The 20847-nt window shown below is 42.0% G+C and overlaps 1 protein-coding gene across 1 annotated transcript in view; it reads right to left on the reverse strand.

The window, feature by feature from the left end:
• The window catches only part of PGM1 (phosphoglucomutase 1), a 57001-nt gene that overhangs the window by 27602 nt on the left and 8552 nt on the right, over positions 1-20847 (reverse strand). The window contains exon 2 of the mRNA XM_045835479.1: positions 33-195. Coding sequence (XP_045691435.1) covers positions 33-195 — 163 coding nt within the window. The remainder of the gene's footprint in view (positions 1-32; positions 196-20847) is intronic.

Here is a 20847-nt window from a genome sequence, read left to right on the forward strand (position 1 = left end):
ATTGACCATCCTCAAAATAACAGCAAACTCACCTCCATTGGAAATATTGAATTTGATTCCAAAATCTCCATTGGGCCCTCCAGGGTTGTGGCTGGCTGTCAGAATGATCCCACCAATGGCTTTGATCTTTCTAATGATGCAGGACACAGCAGGGGTGGAGAGGATGCCATTCTGTCCAATAACCAAGCGGCCAATCTAGGAGAAGAAATGCAGAATGCACACTTTAACCCCAGTAAGTCCAGAGCCACTGCACAGAAACACCGGAACAACAGGCAGATGAACAAAGAAATATCCTATTGGACCAGGAAAGATGTCTTTTAATGAATATTTACTGCTTGAGTGGTTATTATTATTTTGAAGTAGAATATTATTGTTGTTGTTGAATAATATTGTTGTTGACATAGAATAACTATTGTTGAACAAAGTCTTCCTTTAGAAAGTTTTTTGGGACTTTGCAGTTTTAGAATAGTGTATGATCTTGGGGTACTGTAAGACCCTGGCAACAAAACATAAGAATATTCAACACAGAGTCTCTCCAGACTAGCCAGACCAGGTTTAAAATTTGGATATACTGAAAGAGTGTGAGAAAACCCACACTTTTGTCCCGTTCAATCATACTTTCATCCACGCTGGGAGAAGAATATAAGTTCAGTTAGTTAAAGGAATTCTAACCCAAAGAGAAGACTGTAAATTAAAATATTTGAAAAAGTAAAAAGGGCAAACTTTATATGAAGACTATTACAAAATGTATCTCACAATTTATGTTTCTAGTCAAGCTTGGATTTTAATGTAGTACCATGTTAGGGGGCACCTGAGTCACCTCCGGGCCTAAAGCATGGAATGCTGGGAGTTACTACTGGGTAAACCAGTCAGAACGGCCCACGTGAAAGGGATAGTAATTCTGTTGCATTCTTAACTCACCTTTCCATATCTCTTAAAGATGGTATCAGTACAGCCCCTAAATTTTCCTCCACTAAAATGATAGTAATTTATACCAGTTTCAACATGACCCAAATTGGACAAAAAAAAAGTTCTGTCAGTTTCTCCGACATACTTGGGAAAGATGTCACTGCTACATAAAAGATTTACAAAGTGAGGAGCTTGTGCCCTCCCTCCACTCTGCCTTGTGAAAGAAGAAAGGGGCAGGGACGTTTTTAAATTTTCCATTTGTTCTTTCCTTTTGTCCAACCAGAGATAAATATAATAGAAGAAATGACTCGATAGTAGAAGATGTGTTTCTAGTGGGGAACATGCCAGTAGGACACCTGGATTTTTCTGGGACTGTCACCTTTGCCGCCGTCTCGTAGGTCGCCCTCCCATAATTCCACCCTTCCAGAACCAACCACCTCCCAGGGAGCAGCCGATTCAATTTCAGTCACCTCTTGGCTACTCTATGTCTATCTTTGAACAGTTTTTGTTGTATCCTACCTCCCTCAGGAAGTGGTAATCGCCAGAGAAGAAGCTGTAAATAGGCTCCTTTACAAACGAGAAAAACCTAAAGAGGGTGTGAAATCAATATCGATTATTACTGAGCTGCAGAGTGCTTTTTGCAGCCCATGGCACTTTCAAGTCCTTCTCACAGCTGCTCCTCCCATTGTATAGATGAAGAGGCTGAGGTCAAGGGTTGTCACAGTCCTGCCCATTTGTTCATTCTTACATCATCTAACAGCAATAAAAAAAGCAATTATGGAAAGGTGCTATGGTAGACTTTGGGGTAGATGACATGACAAGGTGACATGGCATCTAGTGACAATAACTGGGGAAAGCATTGATGCTTCCAACTCAATACAGTGGGAATGGTAACATCTGACACTTTCAGCAGCTTCCAGGTTCTGATGAGAATAAAAGCCTATGGTTGCCCTGCCAGGTAGCTCAGTTAGTGTCGTCCCAAGGCTAAGGTAGAGTGTTTGATCCCTAGTCAGGGAACATACAAGAAGCAACCAGTGAATACATAAATAAATGGAACAAACTGATCTCTCTCTCTCTCTCTCTCTCAAATCAATAGTGTAAAAAAAAAGAAGCCTATAGTTGAGGAGGTCCATAATTTTAATAGGAGTGGCTTAGAGATGGCAAGTTAATCAGCCAGAATGGCTTGTGAAGTTATCTGGAAATTGTATTTGCCTATCAAGCATCCTGATTTTGCTTAAATTTCATATGTATTTGGTGTAGGAGGGGAGACCGATAAATGAATATTAAGCTATGTCACCAAAATCACCCCTTAATTCTACCCGTCCTTATGGTGATATCTGCAGTCAGTTAATGGTTCCAGACTAGAGATTATACCAGGGGATAAGAGTAAAAAAGAAAGTTGGGAAGTAGAAGCAAGGAAAGTCCTTAGTATCTTCTTTCTCTTGGGTCCAAGAAGAGGTACAGCTGGCCAAAAGATCCCTTTCCAGAGCAGACTCTTTACCATGAATCACCCCCAGGAACATTATCCTCAACTTGATACTGGGGAAATATTACCCCATTCCTTTAAGGGAATCTGAAGCATTGTAACAGCTCCCAACTCTAACCTTCCCTCCTTCTTGCTCACCTGTACCTCTGTTGCCCTACCATGTCTGAATCAATCCTATCTCCTCAGGCCCACCCACGGAACTCATCTTTCTACACTATAGTTCTGTGCCCCTCCACTACTCAAAAATCTTCCCTGTACCATTGATTCAAAAATTCCACTACTAGGTATAGACACAAAAGAAAACAGAGGCTCAGTCAAATAACTTATACATCCATGTTCATAACAGCATTGTACACAACAGCCCAAGGTGGAAACAACCCAAAGTCCATCAACAGATGATGGATAAACAAGATGCAGTGAAATATACTCAGCCTTACATACAATGAAACATACAATGAAATATTACTCAGCCTTAAAAAGGAATGAAATTCTGATACATGCTAAAACACAGATGATCCTTGAAAACATTATATTAAGTAAAATAAGCCAGACACACAAGGACAGGTATTGTATGATTCCACTTAAATGAGGTGCCTAAAACTAGGCCAATTCGAAGATAGAAAACAGAACAGAGGTTGCCTGGTGCTGAAGGAATGGAGAAATGGGGAGCTACTGTTTAGTGGGTATCGAGTTTTACATGGAGTGATAACAAAATAGTGCTGGAAAGGGGTAATGATGATGGTTGCAGAGCATCATGAATGAAATTAATACCACTGAATTGTGCTCTTAAAAATGGTTAAAATGCTAAATTTTGCTATATATACTTCACTGCAAAAAAATCAAAAATTAGAAAAAGAAGAATCTTTCTCCGGCTCCTTAGTGTCCATGAACTTAGAGATAATGCCCTCAGCCTGGTGCTGAGACTCCCTCACCCAACAGCTTCTCCTGCCCTTCCTCCTCTCCTGCTCTCCCTTCTGCATCACTCAAGGCACACGACCAAGGCGCGTACCCCGCTGTTCACCCAATATTTTACAGTCACACATGACAGGGAGGAAACTTCAATTTTCCTTTTAACTGAAAATAGGGCCTGGTGTTTTCTTATGTTTCACAAAAGAACAAGATCCATTTTCTTTGCCTGCTAGTCACATACACGGGTTTTAGTCACATTTCTAAACATAGCTCTGAGTTTAAAGCTCTGGGGACCATAGGAGATATCAGTATTATAAATGAGGCTCCACCAATATTTTATTGTGCATATGAAAGTTTCTGTAACTGCATACAGCTCTATGCAAACAAAAACAAAGAAAAACATCTAACAACAGTCAATTATATTCTACAATCAATAAATGCACCAGATAAAAGTGTACTAAAGAGAAAAAAACTGATCTCCATTTAGCTCCCTGGGCTGAAAAGTCCTCCCAAGAACGGGCTCCCGGGTAGAGTGGGCATGGACAGAGTTGAGGAGGGAACGCTGACTTCTACCAAAATCTGTGGCAGCAGATTATCTTTCCTTTAGATTTCCTCCCTAGAGACCTGTCCATAATCAAAGGGATGGTAAAATAGTCAGAATTTAGAATATGTTAGAAAAAAGAAGAAATCAAACTATGTAGCCTCTTACAGGCTTTAGCAGATTGAAATGCTTTACTGGTCTATTAAATGTGTGAAGTAATCCCAGTTGGGTGGCATGACTGCTTCAAAGGCAACTCCTCTTTTTAACAAAGAATGCCCTTGAAAAAATACTTGAAAATATTGCTTGCACTGCAACAACTCTAACAAATCAGCAGTTATCATATTTAGTCGATCACCATCACTTAAATGTATAATCTAGCAAACCTTTGGATTGTAAAACAGAGAAAGTCTATAGGGTCTGCCTGAATTACACATTCCTACTACCTCTTCCACATCCTTCAGCTCCACACAAAAATGAAATGAAGCCAAATATATCACAGCAAAGGGGACAGTGTACCAGATACATTCAACAATCCAGATATATGCGCAGAAATAATGTTCCATTCATTCTCTCTCAAAAGATTAAAAACATCTTCATACCATTCCCTTTGCAGCTCTCCTCAAAGGTGAAATTTACAGCATGTCACATTTTATCTTAAAAATGCGTGTGTGTCATAATAATTTCATATTTGAGTGCTTTATCAGCAATTTTTACATGAAAGGCATTCAGATTCTGAAACTAGGTATAAAGGAAACTTCACATTATAGGCAACAGGATCTACAAATATTTTAAATTTAATTTGGTAATTTTTTTTTTATTTTGCTTTTGTAATCACACCTGCTTGGCATATGATTATGAGTAAAATAGACTGAAAATGAATGCCTAACCCATTTGATGGCAATGCTAAATTTTAGGATCCCAGAAACAGAATCATTTCCAAAAAAGAAATACAAAGACTTTTTTAAAACTTATGAATACTAAAAAGACTGTGTGCTCCAAATTATTGCTAAGTATAATCTAAAGCACTAAAAACATCTTTTTTGGTCTCACAGAGGAATTTACAGAATAAAAATAGCAATGTCCTGCTGCCCACCTTCCTCCAAATCAGTGAGACTGTGCAGATTGCTAGATTATCAAGATCAATGCTTTCTGCTGCAAGACTCCTTCTGAATTGGTTAATTCAGCCAACACTGTTTTTCACAATGCAAAGCATTAGCAGTGTAGTCTCCTTATAGTATAGTCTCACAGTTATTATCTCTACCTCAGTGCACGAATTCACCACACACAGGGCTTCTTTGTGTCCAAGGTCATTATAAAAGGTTCCCCTGTAACAGGTCCTCTTGGAAGGCTCACACCTAACATTTTCCAATCCCCTCCTAGTATTTCTGCATGACTACCAGGATTCATAAACAACAGCATGCCCTTGCTTTTGTTTTCCTGTTTGACAAGTGACTGAACTTCAACAAGGACGCCATTGAAAGAAAACAAAATCCTCTTCTCTCCACTACTCGTTACAGCCTTCTTATAAAGGATAGAGTGCCCCTTAAAACCAGTTAAAATGTAGATAAGACAGCTAGAGGCTGAGGGTGAACTTTAAATGTCTAAAAAGCAACAGGTACTTGTCCAAGCAATAGGTACAAAGCACAACACGTAAGAAATTGAACTTAACATTCCTACATCCCGACGTGACCTGTGATTTCAGCAGTATTTACACAACAGTCGATCTCTGAACTCACAATGAAACTTAACTAGATGTTAGTAGAATTGAGGTGTATACCACAAACAAATCTTTGTACTTTCATATAGTTCTGCAAAATTAAGAAGTTATGTGGAGAACCAGAAACATAACAGTACTTATCGTATACCAACCCCATTGGCCGCTGCCATCTGCACTATAGTTTCTATTGCTGATTTATTAAAATACCGCCCATCTCCACCAACCACCAGTGAGGATCCCTGGCGATCCTTTAGGTCTATGGAAAAGAATATACTCTGGATAAAGTTTTCCAGGTAGCATGGCTTTGCCTCAAAACAATAGGTTTTCTTCTGTAATCCACTAGTTCCTGGCTTCTGGTCATAGTAGGGAGCTGTAGCAAAAGTCAACAGAGGGACCGGACCTTCTTCCATTCTTCTGTATCTCCCAGAAATCCATTCACCAAAATCACTCATCTTTCATTTCCACCACTTGGCTCAGCGAGGGTATCCAGAAAGCAACCGAGAGTCCTGCAAATAGTCTGTCCAACCTGAAGCTGCAGCGGTGTCGTCTGAATAACTGAAACAGAGGTTTTGTCTGGATGATCGCTCTCAAGGCAGAAGCTGGGTTAAATCCTGTTGTCGTCGCCTGTTGTGAAAAAGCTAAGGGCCACACGCCCACCCACACCCACATGCACACACAAAGCAGATCTTCAAAGTTGTTTTGATGAGGACACTTCTGCCCACGTAACCAGGCTAAATACCCTTCAATTATTTTTGCCTCCTGTCCCGTTAGGGTGGAGATGGCTCCAACGGTGCTGCATGCAGCGGAATTCAGTTACAAACACCAGAGGGCTGCCAGATTCCAACCTCAGAGCCCAGGCAAAGACGAAGCAAGTGCAGACCCAAGGAGCAGGTCCATGAATAAGACACCCTGGTGTGGCTCTCACAGCTCCTGACACCCCTTAAACCAGAGCCTCCCTGGGCATTCATTCATCACCGAGAAGGCCATCTGAAGCTAAAGCCGTTCCATGCCATCCAGCAAGTTAAAGGTCAATCTTAAAATGGAAGGAAGTGAAGGATCTCAGTTACCTCTGGTTTTTACATCACCGTCATTCTGATACCCAAGGGATTTTTTACTCCCCACATGCAATTCCAGTTAGAAGGAAAAAAAATCATTTAAGAGAAAAGATTTTATTTATTGACCACCAAGGGTCTAACAAAATAATATTGAGTTCTAGAAGAATAGATACCTACAAATATGCCATGAACCACAAACAGCTTGGTCATTCCCTTGAATTTATGGAAGAGCATGGATGCAGATACACCAAAACCTTGACAATGTAAGCAGAGGAGAGGAGGTGGGGAGGGGGGAGTGTGTTTTTCCGAGTGCATGAGGTTCGATCAAGTTATCATTTAGAACAATACTATGAACATAAGATTAAATTTTGTGTTTTAATTTTCTCAGTTTTAAATAGACTTGATTTTTAAGAAAACATTTTTAGTGAAGCAGTTTAAGTCCTCTGTATTTGAAGAATCTAAAATGTTTTGAAACATACTGTTTGAGTAAATTTGACATCCAACCCCATTTGATCTGTGAGATTTTATTAATAATCTTCTTAAATGCATACATGTGTGTTCTTTATCTGGTTCAGCAGAAGTTGTTAATTAAGCTCCATTGTCAAGATTTTGGTGGACTTGTTAAGGATGCTTAAAAAGTAAACCAAGTCTAGTTACATACGCCACATGTTCGGGGAGTTTGACATGCACTGAGGAGTCAAGGCCTCCAAGGAAAAGATGAACAATCCACTGACAAACAGCATCTGAGTATTTTCCAGATTCCCAGCAAGACAGCAGGCTGCCCTCTCGGAAGTGAAATGCCCGTGTGTTCCAGGGTCTGTTCTGGGCAGGAGCAGCAGACCACCAGCCCCACAAAAGCAGCTAACAACCAGCAAGTGAGCCTGCTCTCCTTCCAATGGCATGTAGGGCTGGCCCATGAGCAGGGAAGACCTCTAGACACAGCATTCAAACAACTCACAAGGCACAGCCATACCATGGAAAACCAATAGGCTAAAAGACAATTACTTTTTATAGCTTATTTTTGCTTCTGATTATAGTTTTTAAAACAAAAATTCTTTAGAAATTAAATTACAAAGTAAGCTTGCTTTATTAACAGTAATTTATATACCCAGTGTTTCTCAACTTCCTACAATGCATTTTTTTAATTCACATTTTTTTAAGTTCAGTGCCAGGTTTCCTCTGGTTTTAGATAGGCTTGCAAATTGGGCCAGCATATGCATCTTGACATATTTAATAACAGCCCCAGATTCATGAAATATCAACCCAATAATCTTTTCATTGGGAGTAACAGAGCAACCAACCACGTAATTGGTAGTTTTAATGAGATCTTGAGATCCCAGGGTAGGTTCAGGGATGCCTGGTCATGAGGGCGCCCCGGCACCAAACACCTGACGCTCCCCCACCCACACGCCCCGGTGTGCTCTCTGCCGGTGGTCTGCTGCTGGGCTGGTAGAACCAGAGGAATAACATTTTATTGGTTTCCCCCCACACGTTTATTTATTTTATTTATAGTTTGTGATTAATTAATTTCATAAAATGAGAAATTATGAGGAATCAAGTCATAAGTATGCAAATTCAAAATAGTTATTCAATGTAAAAGTGGGTTCATTAGCAGCGTGAGATCCTACAACAGATCTTGTTTCAAAGGATTGGAAATGCTCGCTTTTTTCCCTTAAAGATCATGTCCACGTCAGATACCAGAACACCTCAGTTTATCAGTGTGTGTTCATGTGAACTAAAACTTGTTTCTAAAAATATTTTTTCACTTTGCAACTGTTGGAAAGCTACAGTTTTCTAGAATTAAGCCTCCTCTTAGGCCTAGTGCCAGTTTTGAACTATCTAAAAAGTGGCCGACCCAGAATGTTTTCCATAGGTAATTATTCTAATTCTTGAAGGTTAAAACGAATGACTCTAAAGTAGTTATTGCAAACTTAATAATGCTAGTGCTATTCCAATGTTAACTTTCCAAATACTGACACATGCCATCTTGGAGTTCATTACTTGTTGGCCTCTTCATTTCAAGAGTTTTAAATCAACCTTCCCAGTTGGTCATCTCCATATTTAAAAAATTACGTAACACAAGTGGAAACAGATAGCAGTGTTCAAGCCCTGATTGGTCACATATGTCTGTGGAAAGATCTCTAGATAAGCCCCGTGTCCCCCTCTTGGATGGGAATGTCTGTGTGGGCATGTGCACATTTTTGCTTCCCTGCGTGTGAGCCAGCTTTGCAGCCAGGCACAGACTGGGGAAGATTCCCATCTCTTGTGGCTTGTGCACATGTCAATGAACACCCAGCAATTTAAGTGCACGCCAAATCTAAGACTCTAAGGAAAGAGTTCTGTTCCTCAAAACGGAAAGTAACAGTTTTAGCTGCAACATATGTCTGTCATGGTGTTTGTCAATATGCAAAGCCAGACCAAAAAAGACATAATCCTTGCCCTAGAAAAGCTTCTATTCTAAAAATGGGCCTGAGTCATAATTTTATGGACACTAAAGTACTCAGCCCCATATAAAAATATTACCAGAAGCAGCAATGTTAGATGGACCGTGAAGTGTGGTAAAAAAAGGAGAGGCATTAAAAACATTAAGCTTCCTAAGACGCTCAGACTAAGTGGGGCAGCTATTAAGAAACTCATTTGTTTTAGCTCTCCAGCAAAGGTTGAACTTCATCTTCAGGAACGTTACTGTCGAGCATAGCGAGCCCAATTTGGCCTAATGAATTCGCCCTCATTGCCAGTACTCCTTCACAATGACACAAATTACATTTAAACCATATGGGGGATTTAAGGATTACTCCCTTCAGACAAGGAACTTTCACACTGGTCTTGGGTCCAATCAATTTCACAATGGCAGAGTTATGAACCCCTTCGCTCCCGGACTTGCAGACTCCTGGCTCCTCTTCTGATCAGCAATGATGCCTTCCTGGTAGCACACAGCAGAAACTGTAGACTTTCCAAGCCTTCATTCATTCATTTTATCTTTCTTTCTTTCCTTCTGTCAATAAATATTTATCCAGTAGCTAACTAGTATGTCCCAAGGCTCATGTGAATGCTGGACCCAGGGCCTAAATAGATTTACCTCTTCATGCGAAGAGTTCTTCTTTAGCAAACACCATTGGAATAGGCATAGAAGATGGAACTGCTAACCCTGTCTCTAGGTGCAAGCACTTGAAGCAAAGCTGCTAATTGGGCTAAAAGCAGCAGGAATCATCAGACCCCCAGACCAAGACCCTGAGCTTGGGACTGGCTGCAGGTGTCTGCCCCTGACTGCTTGGGGTGTCTGACCCCAGTGACAGGACACAAGAGCTGGGAAACAGTCACTTGCTTGTCCAGTAAATGAGCATGTGTTGTTAAATGCCAGTCCCAGAGTAGGCACTGCAAGATAATGCAAACACCACAGATTCAGGAGCCAGGCATGGCCAGGACTCAACTCTAAAATGTGTGAGAGGTACAGCCTTAAGTAAGTCACTCAACTGCACCGACCCTGTAAAATGGGGAGAGTTCTCAAGGTTGTTCTGACGATTGAATCAGGTAACATTTGTGCAAACACTCAGCACTGTGTCTAGCATGTAGCAAACTGTCAGTAAACTCGACCCCCTCGGCCGGCCGAGTCTCACCTCTATGGTGGGACAATAACACCTGCCTCACAAAGGCTTTCTGAAAATGACCTCACTGAATGTCTATGAAAGCCTCCGAGAACTACAAAATGATGTAATAATATGAACATTTTTTTTCACATTCTGGTGGGGTGATGAAGATAGGAAAAAAGTGAACAGACTTTTGTTCTTAACAAGTTCATACCGAGAGAAGCCACCATAGCACAGTAGCATTGGGACTGTCTTAGAGGTGCATGTACCAGCTATAGCTCTCGAGAGGTCACAGTGAGACTCAAGAAATCTTGGGGTAAGATCATAGAGTCTCATTAACCATACTGAAGTTTATTTTGTAGGCACGGAAGCTATGGAAACTTTTAAGCAGGAGGAATATAAACTCACATATTTTTTTGAAAGTTGAAGGCTCTGGTGGTGCATTGAATAGCTTGGAGAAGTAGAGACTGGAAGATTCGCCACGGCTTACGAAAAGGATTCCTTCCTCAGCTGTGGTGGCTGTGAAGGATTCCTTCCTGTGCTGGTCAGCATGATCCTGCCTGGAGCTGCCCCTCTGTTGCCTCCTACACATGACTTTGAGTCCCTGGGCCAGTTGAGCCCTGCTGGGTTTTCTTTTGCTCCCATATGAAGACACTACCCAAACATCTCTCTTTCCTCTGACTGCTACTCCACAGAGTGTCTTCCATTCATTCCCTCTCTTCTTTGAAAACTGCCCCCACCTCACTCCACAGGAGTAGATTCCTGGGCCCATGTTGCTACTATGGGATCCTGATGCCAGACCTGACCACCAGGGTGGACACTTAACCAAAGCTGGCTGGAGTCATGTTTTCTCTCCCAGCAATCCAGAGTTAGGACACAAATGTGTATGAGTCAGACTCAGTTAGTCCTTAAACTGGGAAGGTGAGAAAACCCAGGAGCTGTCGGGCAGGGACAGTCATGTCATAAGAATCTCTACCGAGCTATGACTGACAGCCACACAACACATGAGAACACATGTGGGTTGTACAAGATCCAACTCGGGTCACTTAGTCATCTCTAGGAGTTTTGGGCCTCACCGATGGGAAGAAGTGGAAGAAAACCCAGAATAGAATCAAGCAGGAAAGAGGTTACATGAATCTCCTCAAGAGGGTTGGATTTGTAGATTCATGACACATAAGAAGCAGGGAAAGTGGTTGAATACAAGCCACTTAAGACTTCAAACGGGCACCACCGTTCTGGGCTGGGCTGGTTCCACATCCAGACCTCGGGCCAACCTGCACCTCAGCCAGCGGACAATGTCACCCCCAATCCAATTGGAAAGGTGACTCCTCATCGCTTGGTGTGAGAGAAAGATTTAGAATTAAGTATAGACCAGAGGAAGTAAATCAAACTCATAGGATACAGAAAAAGTAAATCAAACGTACAGCATTAATATTTGTGCAATATGTTTGGAAGAAAATCTAAGTATATTTGGTACTTTAAGTACAATAGTGCATCTGGGATATTAGCTTAACCGATTAGCCTTGTGAATCCAATTTATAATGTATAGATAAGTAACTTATTTTGACTTATGATTTTAAGTTAAGCAGGCAAAAGGATTTTATCAAAATTATAAACATCATTGGAACATTCAAGAAAACTTTGAATGTACTACATTTACACGTTTAAATCACCTGATACAGACAATGCGCTGTAATATTTCAGGGAATGGACTCTAAGGCCAGGGTGATAGGCATGCAAGCCCAGCTCTGCCAGTCACCAGCTGTGTGACCTCAGACAAGTTATTTAGCCTCTCTGTGTTTCTAATGCCTCATTATTATAGATGTGCTTCCAGAGCTCATCTGGTGCAGTCATAACTGACTGAGGTAATATTCAGAAAGTTCTAAAACCAGGACTGCTACAGGATGCCCTACACAAGTATCCGCTGGTATCATTATTAGATTATATGAGAACTTGAATACTTTCAAAGTTTTGCTTGCTAGACAAAAAAAATAAATTAAAAAGTAAATAAACATATTTGCTTTATAAGCTCAAAATATTCATAGGAGTTTGAGTAAATGAGTTTATAACCAAGATCTCTCTCTGTCTCTCTCTCTCTCTCACACATACACACAACCCCCACTGACAACAACAACTTATATTGACAAGTGCATCAGTAGAGAGCAGAAGTGAAGCAGTTGTGCTGAGATGAACAGACAGGAGAGACAGGTTCCTCCCATCTCAGGCTCTGATGGGGCCCAACTGTGCATCCCACCCTTGGCTTTCAGGAGACACCCCTTTAGTCTTATGATGTAGTCCTCCTGGGGGCTCACGGTAGTCTGATTGGGTTTCTGTCACTGTCACTGTCACTGTGTTGAGCGGGGCTCTGTAGGGCTGGCTTCCACCTGCCAGCTCCACGTCAGCCTCCCCCTGCTGCTGTCCCACCCAGGCAGGAAGACAGTGAGCAGAGACTGCCACCCTTCTCCTCTGAGCAACCTCAGTCAGCACCAGGGAGACAGGTGAGAATACCTTTTACTAGTTAGGTGACTTTGGGAAAAGTACTTAATCTCTTGGAGCCCCCATTAGTGTCAACCTAGACTCACTGTGGTGACCACTTGAAAGTAATAGGAATATTGAATCATTATATTGTATACCTAAAACTAACAGAATGATACATGTACATTATACCTCAATTTTAAAAAATGCCCCCCTTAAAGAGAGTTTTAAAAAATGGTAACTATTGCATAGGTCTGTTGTGTAAAATATTGTGAGTTAATAAATGTAAGGAACTTTGCAGTAGCTGGTTCCAGTGCCTTGTGAGCACTTCATAAGTGTTAGCTTTTACTACTGCCTTGAATCAACCTGAAAATATGTAGCTGTGTTTCATACCTATTTACTGGTTTGTGCATCTTAATAGAGTTGAGAAACATTCTTTAAAGAAAAGGAGAAAATACATAAAACTATAAAGAAGGTACAGAGCCGGAAGAATTACGAGGGCCAGATGGCTTGGAGCTATACAGAAACCCAGGTTCAAAAAGACTCCTGAAGCATATTTTGAAGTTGAAAACCAACAGCTGCCTCAAAGCGTGTACATCCTTGAGCATCCGTCAGTCTGCGGCCCATCTGTTTATCCATCGAAGCACCCTACAGTTACCGCATAGGTTGACTCACGGCGTTTATTTCGCCAGGCGCTGTTGCACCATGGGAACATGACAGACTCAAGCTGTCAAGAAACTTTTGGTCTAAAAGGAGAGTCAGGTAAGCCAACAAATCATTTAAAAGTGGAATAAAAAGTGCTAACCTGTGAGCTTGCATGGGACCTATGAGTACTCAGAGGAGAAAGAGAAGTTATGGAAGGTACTCCTCACCTCCGTAAATGCCTTTCTGGACTGTGTGGTTAAATCTAAAAACAACCTCGCTAACTCATTGTTACACAACAAGGTATAATTCACAGGTATCCTTCTATTAGGGCTCCGTCATCCCTGTTGTACATAATGTACATGTGAGGAGGACTCCTGTTTTAGTAGAAATTACCAATATTCAACTGTTTTGACCTATAACAACAGCAATTTATATTCTTCATATAAATTCATGTATATATCTCATTTATATCTTTATATATATATATATATATATATATATAATTTCCTTTCTGGAACATTCTCAAGAAAATTTTCATTTAAATCATTTAAGAATATTAATTTGTAGCTAACAGGATATTTTCCCTTTTCTGGCTAATACCAGGAACTATGTATTAAGATCCCATGGTGAAAAACAGGTTTATCTACAGAATTCTTCCATTTTCTAATCATTCATGGTTCTATGTTTCCCTCTTGTGGCAGAAAACAGAAAAACAAGCAAGCATTCCCACAGCCTGCAACACTAACTGGCTCAGAAGCATTGCACCACTCTAGGGGGCCCCATTCACCTGGAATACAAGGCAAATCACATCCCCAGAGTTTCGGGGCAGACAGCCGTTGGCCCTCTATCAAACAAACCCATAGATACAGACAACAGAATGGTAGTTAGCTGAGGGGAAAGGGGTGGGGGGACAAAAAGGGTCGAGGTAGTCAAATATAAGGTGACAGAAGATTAGAATTTAGGTGGTGAGCACACAATACAGTTTACAGATGTCCCATTATAAAGTTGTGCACCTGAAATTTATATAATGTTATTAACCAATGTTACTCCAATATATTTAACCAAAAAAAATTTTAATGACAGTCTCGGCATACTGATAGAGCCTTAATGTCTTCCTGGACAAATACTGTCACCCAGTTCCCCTTATAATTAGCTTTTTAGGCTTGCTAACCTTTTCTCCCTCCCTGCTGAGGTCATAAGATAATTTCCAGACTGAGTCTTAGGCTGGCCTGCATGTAACAGGGAGCTAGGGGGTTAAGGACCTGTGTGGTGAGACCTGCCTTGCCCCCTCCTCCCTTCCTGCAATGCCAGAGCTCAGACAGTTCTATTTTAAAGTCTCCATGGCCTCTTTGTTTGCCTGTGCTGCTTCCTCTACCTAGAATGTCTCCACTTCTTCCTGACTTCCTTGGAAGCTTCCTCTGACCACCCTAGGGCTTGAAATGACACTCAACTCAACCAGACACCTGTCTCACCAGATTGTAATGTTCACGGGACAACAGACTCCACGGGCAGCTGGAGACTGTACGTGCTGCGTATGCCCATATGCCCCAAATGCACAGAACAATGCAGAGCAGTGAGAAAGTGGTCGGTCAGTGTTTGCGGGATGGAAAGCACCCCCTCCAAAATTGTTCGGGAAGAGCTGCTGGAGCAAGCAGACTCGAACAACCACTGCCCTAAAATTTCGTGGGGAGACATGGTATGTATACAGCAGCACTCTGACCAGCACTTAAGCTACTCAGGGGAAGTTCCCCTTATTTGGGGGCTGGCTGCTGTGTCCTTGTGAGATGAGACAACTGAGTACCAGGCTGATAACATATCACTGAAAGCTTGGAGTTATACAGAACAGGTCCCCCACCCCACCCCAGGCTCTGGGCATGAAACACTCTCCATACAAAAGACATTTCTGTTCATAATTTTGTAGCCGAACAGGTGTGGAGCATCTTGATAGGTCATTGACACGGCTGAGAAGAGAAGTGAAACTGAGAAGGTGCAAGGTGGCAGGAGGGCTATTAGCAAAGAGACGTTTAAAGTGTCTGTATTTCCCATCAAAATCCCCACTGCCCAGTGCAGCAGCCTGCTTACTATGGCTAAGTGTGAGCCATTAGGCTAGGTAACTTCCCATGCATTACCTTATTATTTCCTAAACACACCTCTATGACATGTTATTTTAATTTTACCAGTGAGGAAAGAAAAAAAGAGTTCAAACAGTTTGCATAAGATGAAATAGCTAATAAACTGCATATCCAGGGATCACTCTCAAGTCTGTCAGACACCAAAGGTATACTGCAATAAAATTCTCATGTAAAAGAAATGATTTTGACATCCCGCTAACCTCAAAATGGTGTGGTAGCTTTACATTTTGGTTATTCTTTAGCCATCTGAGCTTTGGACTTTGAGATATGCTAGATAAAACTGGATGCTGAGATTTGTTTTGGCAGGAGGCTGACATTAGTCCAGTGGGTGGCTTTCCTGAAGCAATTTCAAAACAACCCGAACAACTCACCTTTGGGTTGTACCTTGGAGTTCCCAAAGCCTTTAAAACCCATTATTTAATTGTCATAAAACTCTCTGGTAGGGTAGGTATTAGAATTAATCCCATTTTACAAGTGAGAAAACTGGGTTTTATTTAGATCAGGTAAGCAGAATACATGAGACTGCACAGTGAATTGCACAACTGAAATTTGAACCCTTCAATTCCAACCCATCACTGTGAACTGAAGTGATTCGGGAAGATTCAGCGAGCCATAAAGTGGCACGTCTTCCTTTTGGCATTATGGCAAGCATCTACGGAAGCACTGTGGATCACGGAGCTGAGTTCTGGAATCTTCTCATCAGCTATTACCATTAGTATACTTTTACATAGGACAACAAAGGTATTGGCTACATGTGTTGAACTAGTGACTGCCTGGCCTCCACCCTCACTTCTCTCTTCACTCAAGTTTCCCTGGTTCCTCTTTATCATTCTGCATTTGCCTCAAAATTCACCTCGCCTGGAGAAAGAAGACATCCTTGTTCTCTTCCCCATCAAAGTGGGGTTGGGTGGCTCTCTTCTGTGTTCCCATGATTCCTTGAATAGCTCCTCTCATTCAGCTGTAAGTGGGCTGAAGGGTAGCTACACCCACCCATGTCCCCACAGATATGTCCACCCAAAACTTGGTAATGTGACCTTGTATGATAAAAAAGGTCTTTGCAGGTGAAATTAAGTTAAGGATCTTGCAATGAGGCCAACCTGGAATACCCAAAGGGCCGTAAATCTGATAACGAGTGTCCTTAAATCAGACAGAAGAGAAGAAGACACACAAAGAAAGCCATGTGAAGGTGGAAGCAGAGCCTGGGGTGAGGCAGCCACAAAGCCAAGAACACTGGCAACCAACCAGAGCTGGAAGGGGTGAGGAAGAGTTCTTCCCCAGAGCCTTTACAGGCCCACATTTTGATTTCAGACTTCTGGTGTCCAGAATGGTGAGAAAATATATTTGTGTGATTTTAAGTCACCCCATTTGTAGTCATTTGTCAGCAGCCAGAAGAAATTAATATTCTATTCACACCATGTTTTTCTAACTACCTGCGGACACTCCTCTACTAGCATGAGCATCCTAAGACTTTGTCTTATCCACCTTTGCACCCCAACCACCTCACACAGTGCCTGGTGCATAAAGAGTGCTCCACAACGCCTGTTGCCTGAACAAACCCATGCAGTCCAGGAGGTTTACGGCACTGCTGGCAGACATTTCTTGTAGCTTCCCATCTGGCACATGACATTGGCCTGGACCCATCCTAAAATATCCATCTTCAACTATCTACTGCTAGCTCATGACTTCAACGAAGCAAAAGTCTGATATCACAGGCCAACGGGCCTGTGACTGAGACTTACAGCAACTGTGAACCTCTGCCTCCCAGGTCAAGTTCAAGGGAAACTGTATGGAGCAAGACAGGATAGGACATCTAGGTGGTGGGGGTTGTGGCAGACACAGAAGATCTCCTCTGCCCCCCAATGGCATCAGCATTTGTAATAATCATAATAATTGCTAGAATCATCAGAATCTTCCGTTTACTAAACACAATGTCAGGCTGTATGATAAGTGCTTCACAAATTTTACTTCATCCTCACACGAATCTTTCAAGGTAGATATTATTATTAGTCTTTCTATACCAAATCTACAAATGGGGAGCTGGCTAGATGTGTGGAAAGTGTTTTCTCACGGACTCGACCACAGAGAGCTTGGTGCCAGCTGTGCGACTCAGCTCAGGGAGGCAGTTTGGCTTTCGTGACAGGTGACAACCTCACTCCAATTCCACCTGAGTTTCCTACATTAATTTCCCTTCTGTTTCTTTTTTCTTTTTTAATGGATTTCAATTTGCTCCACAGAATGCATTCCTCCAAGTCCCACAGAGGCGGTGGAACATAACAGTTTTCCTACTAAAGCAGAAGCTTTTTCCCCACCTCCACCTTGTTACGCCATCCCAGCTCCATTTTCGGCCTCTTTGCAACCGTGGGGCAATCTCTTGGAATCAGGTGGGCACAGGCCTCACATCCAGGTTTCTGGTTCTGTGGCTTAGAATTGACAGCACTGTCATCTTGGCTCAGGGCCACTCTGACTACTTGTATTTCAGCAAACTTTCCCATTGTGTACAATTTCTAAACGCCTAACCAAAGCATGTTTAGATGTTTACTGGAATGGAAGAACACGATGTCCCCAGGCCACCACGGGAGATGGCAGAGGAAGGCAGAGGCCAGAATCTCCCTCAGCACAGGGCAGTGGGCTTGAACAGTATAAAATACAGTGACTCATTTTAAAGTTATGCCAGAGTATTTTCATCTAAATTAATGTTACTTCCTTCAAAACAATCACCTTGGGAAGTGGGCTGAAGGGTAGCTACCCCCCTATCAACCCTAACAATTTCAAAACAACCCTAACATATTTACTCAACATATTTACTCAGCACTATCTTTACTCAAACAATGCTGACATGGCACTAACATTTCTGGAACTCTTTTTCGGGCAACTGTCTTTACAGTCTGTGGCACTTTCTCTGAAAGTCTTCAGTCATAACAAATGTCATCCTTGGAGAATAGATTTGAACTTTGGAAAGAGACAAAAATTGGCTGGAGCCATGTCTAATGAATAAAGTGGGTGATCAAATCTTGTTACATCGTTTTAGGTGAAAAATGAGGCATGACTATAAAATAATGTGACTGGTTTTCCTAGGTGACCCATAAACCGACTGGCTGAGAAATAATTCCCATAGAGGAGTTTCAAAATGCTCTGAGCACTAGACGCATCACTGGAGTAAGTGTACCATTCCCAGAGTGGTGATTTGGCAGGATAGAAGACTAATTTGGATATATAAGTTCAAATATGTTTGCAAAAAAGGAAATCTGATTGCTTACACTCATGCAAATGAAGAAGCTATTCTCCTGGAGAAATTTCTCCTCCTTTCTGGACAGCCTGGGCTGCTCTGGACTGTCATTGCTGAGAAAAACAGACTCATCTCACACAGAAAGCCTCCCTGGCCAGACCACCCCCTCGACTACATGCAGGCCGGGGCAAGTGCCCTTGCCCTGAGCTCCCACGCCATCTTTTTCCTTTAGGTGTTAGTTCTCATAATAGATGGGGGTGGCTGCCTTTGTGGGTGTGTGTCCATATACTCCCATTAACCTGTCTCCTTGAGAATGGAGTCATTTTCCACTGGGTGTCTCCAGCACACAGAACTGGGCACCCAGAAGCCTGGGGCACTAATACCTGTTCCAGACACGAACCCTCTGCCTTTGCTTCTCATACTTCTGGGGGCTTCTCTTGCTAAATGAACTGCCTCTGCCTGGCAACCAAAACTGAACATTTAGTCCATGTAAAATCCATCCACATGAATTTAAAGAGACCTACGGTAGAGTGGCAGTTGCTTAGTTAGGTTTGAAAGCACAGGGCAGCAAGAGGGATTAACTGCTAATACAGTGGGCTTCTTTTAGGGTCATAGAAATATTCTACATTTAGACAGTGGTCACGGTTGCACAAACCTATAAACACACTAAAAAATATTGAACTGTACACTTTAAATGGGCGAATTGTGTGCTATGCAAATTATATCTCAATAAAGTAGTTTATTTTAAAAGTCCACCACGATGGGAATATTTTTGCCTTGGTTACTTTCTAAGTTGGAGGTTAGAATAAATGATAGTCAAGGTCTCTTCCAAAAACCTACTTAGGTATAGAAAACTAAGTTTCTGTTTTCTCTCTGTGACCATGTCACTCGAAAATGACCGAGTGGTTTTCAAGTTTGGAAAGCATATTTAAGATAGTGAGACTGTCAGGTGTTACTCAACATCAACGCTTCCGTTCATTTAGCTTGATACCCACACTGCTCAGCTTGACACACAGCACCCAGAATAACACTGACACTTCCTAGCTTCCCTTGCTGCTAGAAGAAGCCTTAGATGTACAGTCTCTGAAAAAAAAAAAAGTGCCTTGCTTCCTCTGTCTCCCGTTCCTAAAGGCCAGACTGACCCTGTGGAGGTAGGCAGCCATCTGGGATCATGCAGGTAAGGGCAACTCACCAGGGGAGGCTGAGTGACAAAATAAACATGGGTCCCCTTATACAACGGGGCTACCATGTAGGCCCTGAAGTGCCCACACCCAGCCTACCAGAAAGACCTGTTACTATGCATGTTTGTTTTGCTTAAGTAACTTACATTGAAACAGTTATAGCAGCCAAATATACATTTTAGCTAATAATAAAATTTGGTTTTCTATACCCAAACAGAATCTAAAGTGTGTGGCATCGGCATACTTCTTATGCCATGGCATTAGTGTTACCATTGCCTCCTTGGAAGGCAGACCACTGTCCAACCAAGCCTGCAGCTCTAGGCCAATGGTTGGGAGAAGTCACTAGAGGAGTGTTGGGTGACCACTTCTTCCACAATATAGACGGGAGCTGGGGCAAGGACGAGCCAGTCTGCACAGATATGGAGGTTACAGCTCTGCTAAAAGATATTCTTTGACTGTGGATTGCAAACACTATGGCTGGTGACTGTTCCACTTGTAACTATATATACTTATTGGAAGGAATTTGGGGAGCCTCCCCTGGGGAAGAGTCATGTGTTTCCTGGGTGGAAAGAAGAACAGACATGATTATCTGAATAGCCAAAGAGGAGGCCCCTGGCAAAAATTTCTAGTTGCCCCTGCTATTTAAAGACATACGTACTGGTTTAAATGTTTTGTTTTCCAAAGTGGTACTTTTCTAAGAGATTTTAAGGATGATTTTGACTACACTAAAGTTTCACCTTCTGCTCTAAGGTGAGAGTCCGTCCCATGGGAAGATGTGACTTCCCAGTGTGAACTGGATGACAGTTCACGACTGTCATCCAACTGACTCCTGGGAGACCAGCTGGTCCCAGCATCATATTCTACTGGCTCAGTTTTTAATTTTTTATGATCAAAGAAAGAAAAACAGTCATGTCTTGATGTGGATTTTGCCTCTGCCTTTACATTGGGATTCCATCAACTGGTTTCAATTCAATCTAATCGTGA

This window comes from Phyllostomus hastatus, unplaced genomic scaffold (genome assembly GCF_019186645.2).
Source record: "Phyllostomus hastatus isolate PE091 unplaced genomic scaffold, TTU_PhHast_1.1 phas_contig_209, whole genome shotgun sequence".
In the NCBI taxonomy this organism is placed as follows: domain Eukaryota; kingdom Metazoa; phylum Chordata; class Mammalia; order Chiroptera; family Phyllostomidae; genus Phyllostomus; species Phyllostomus hastatus.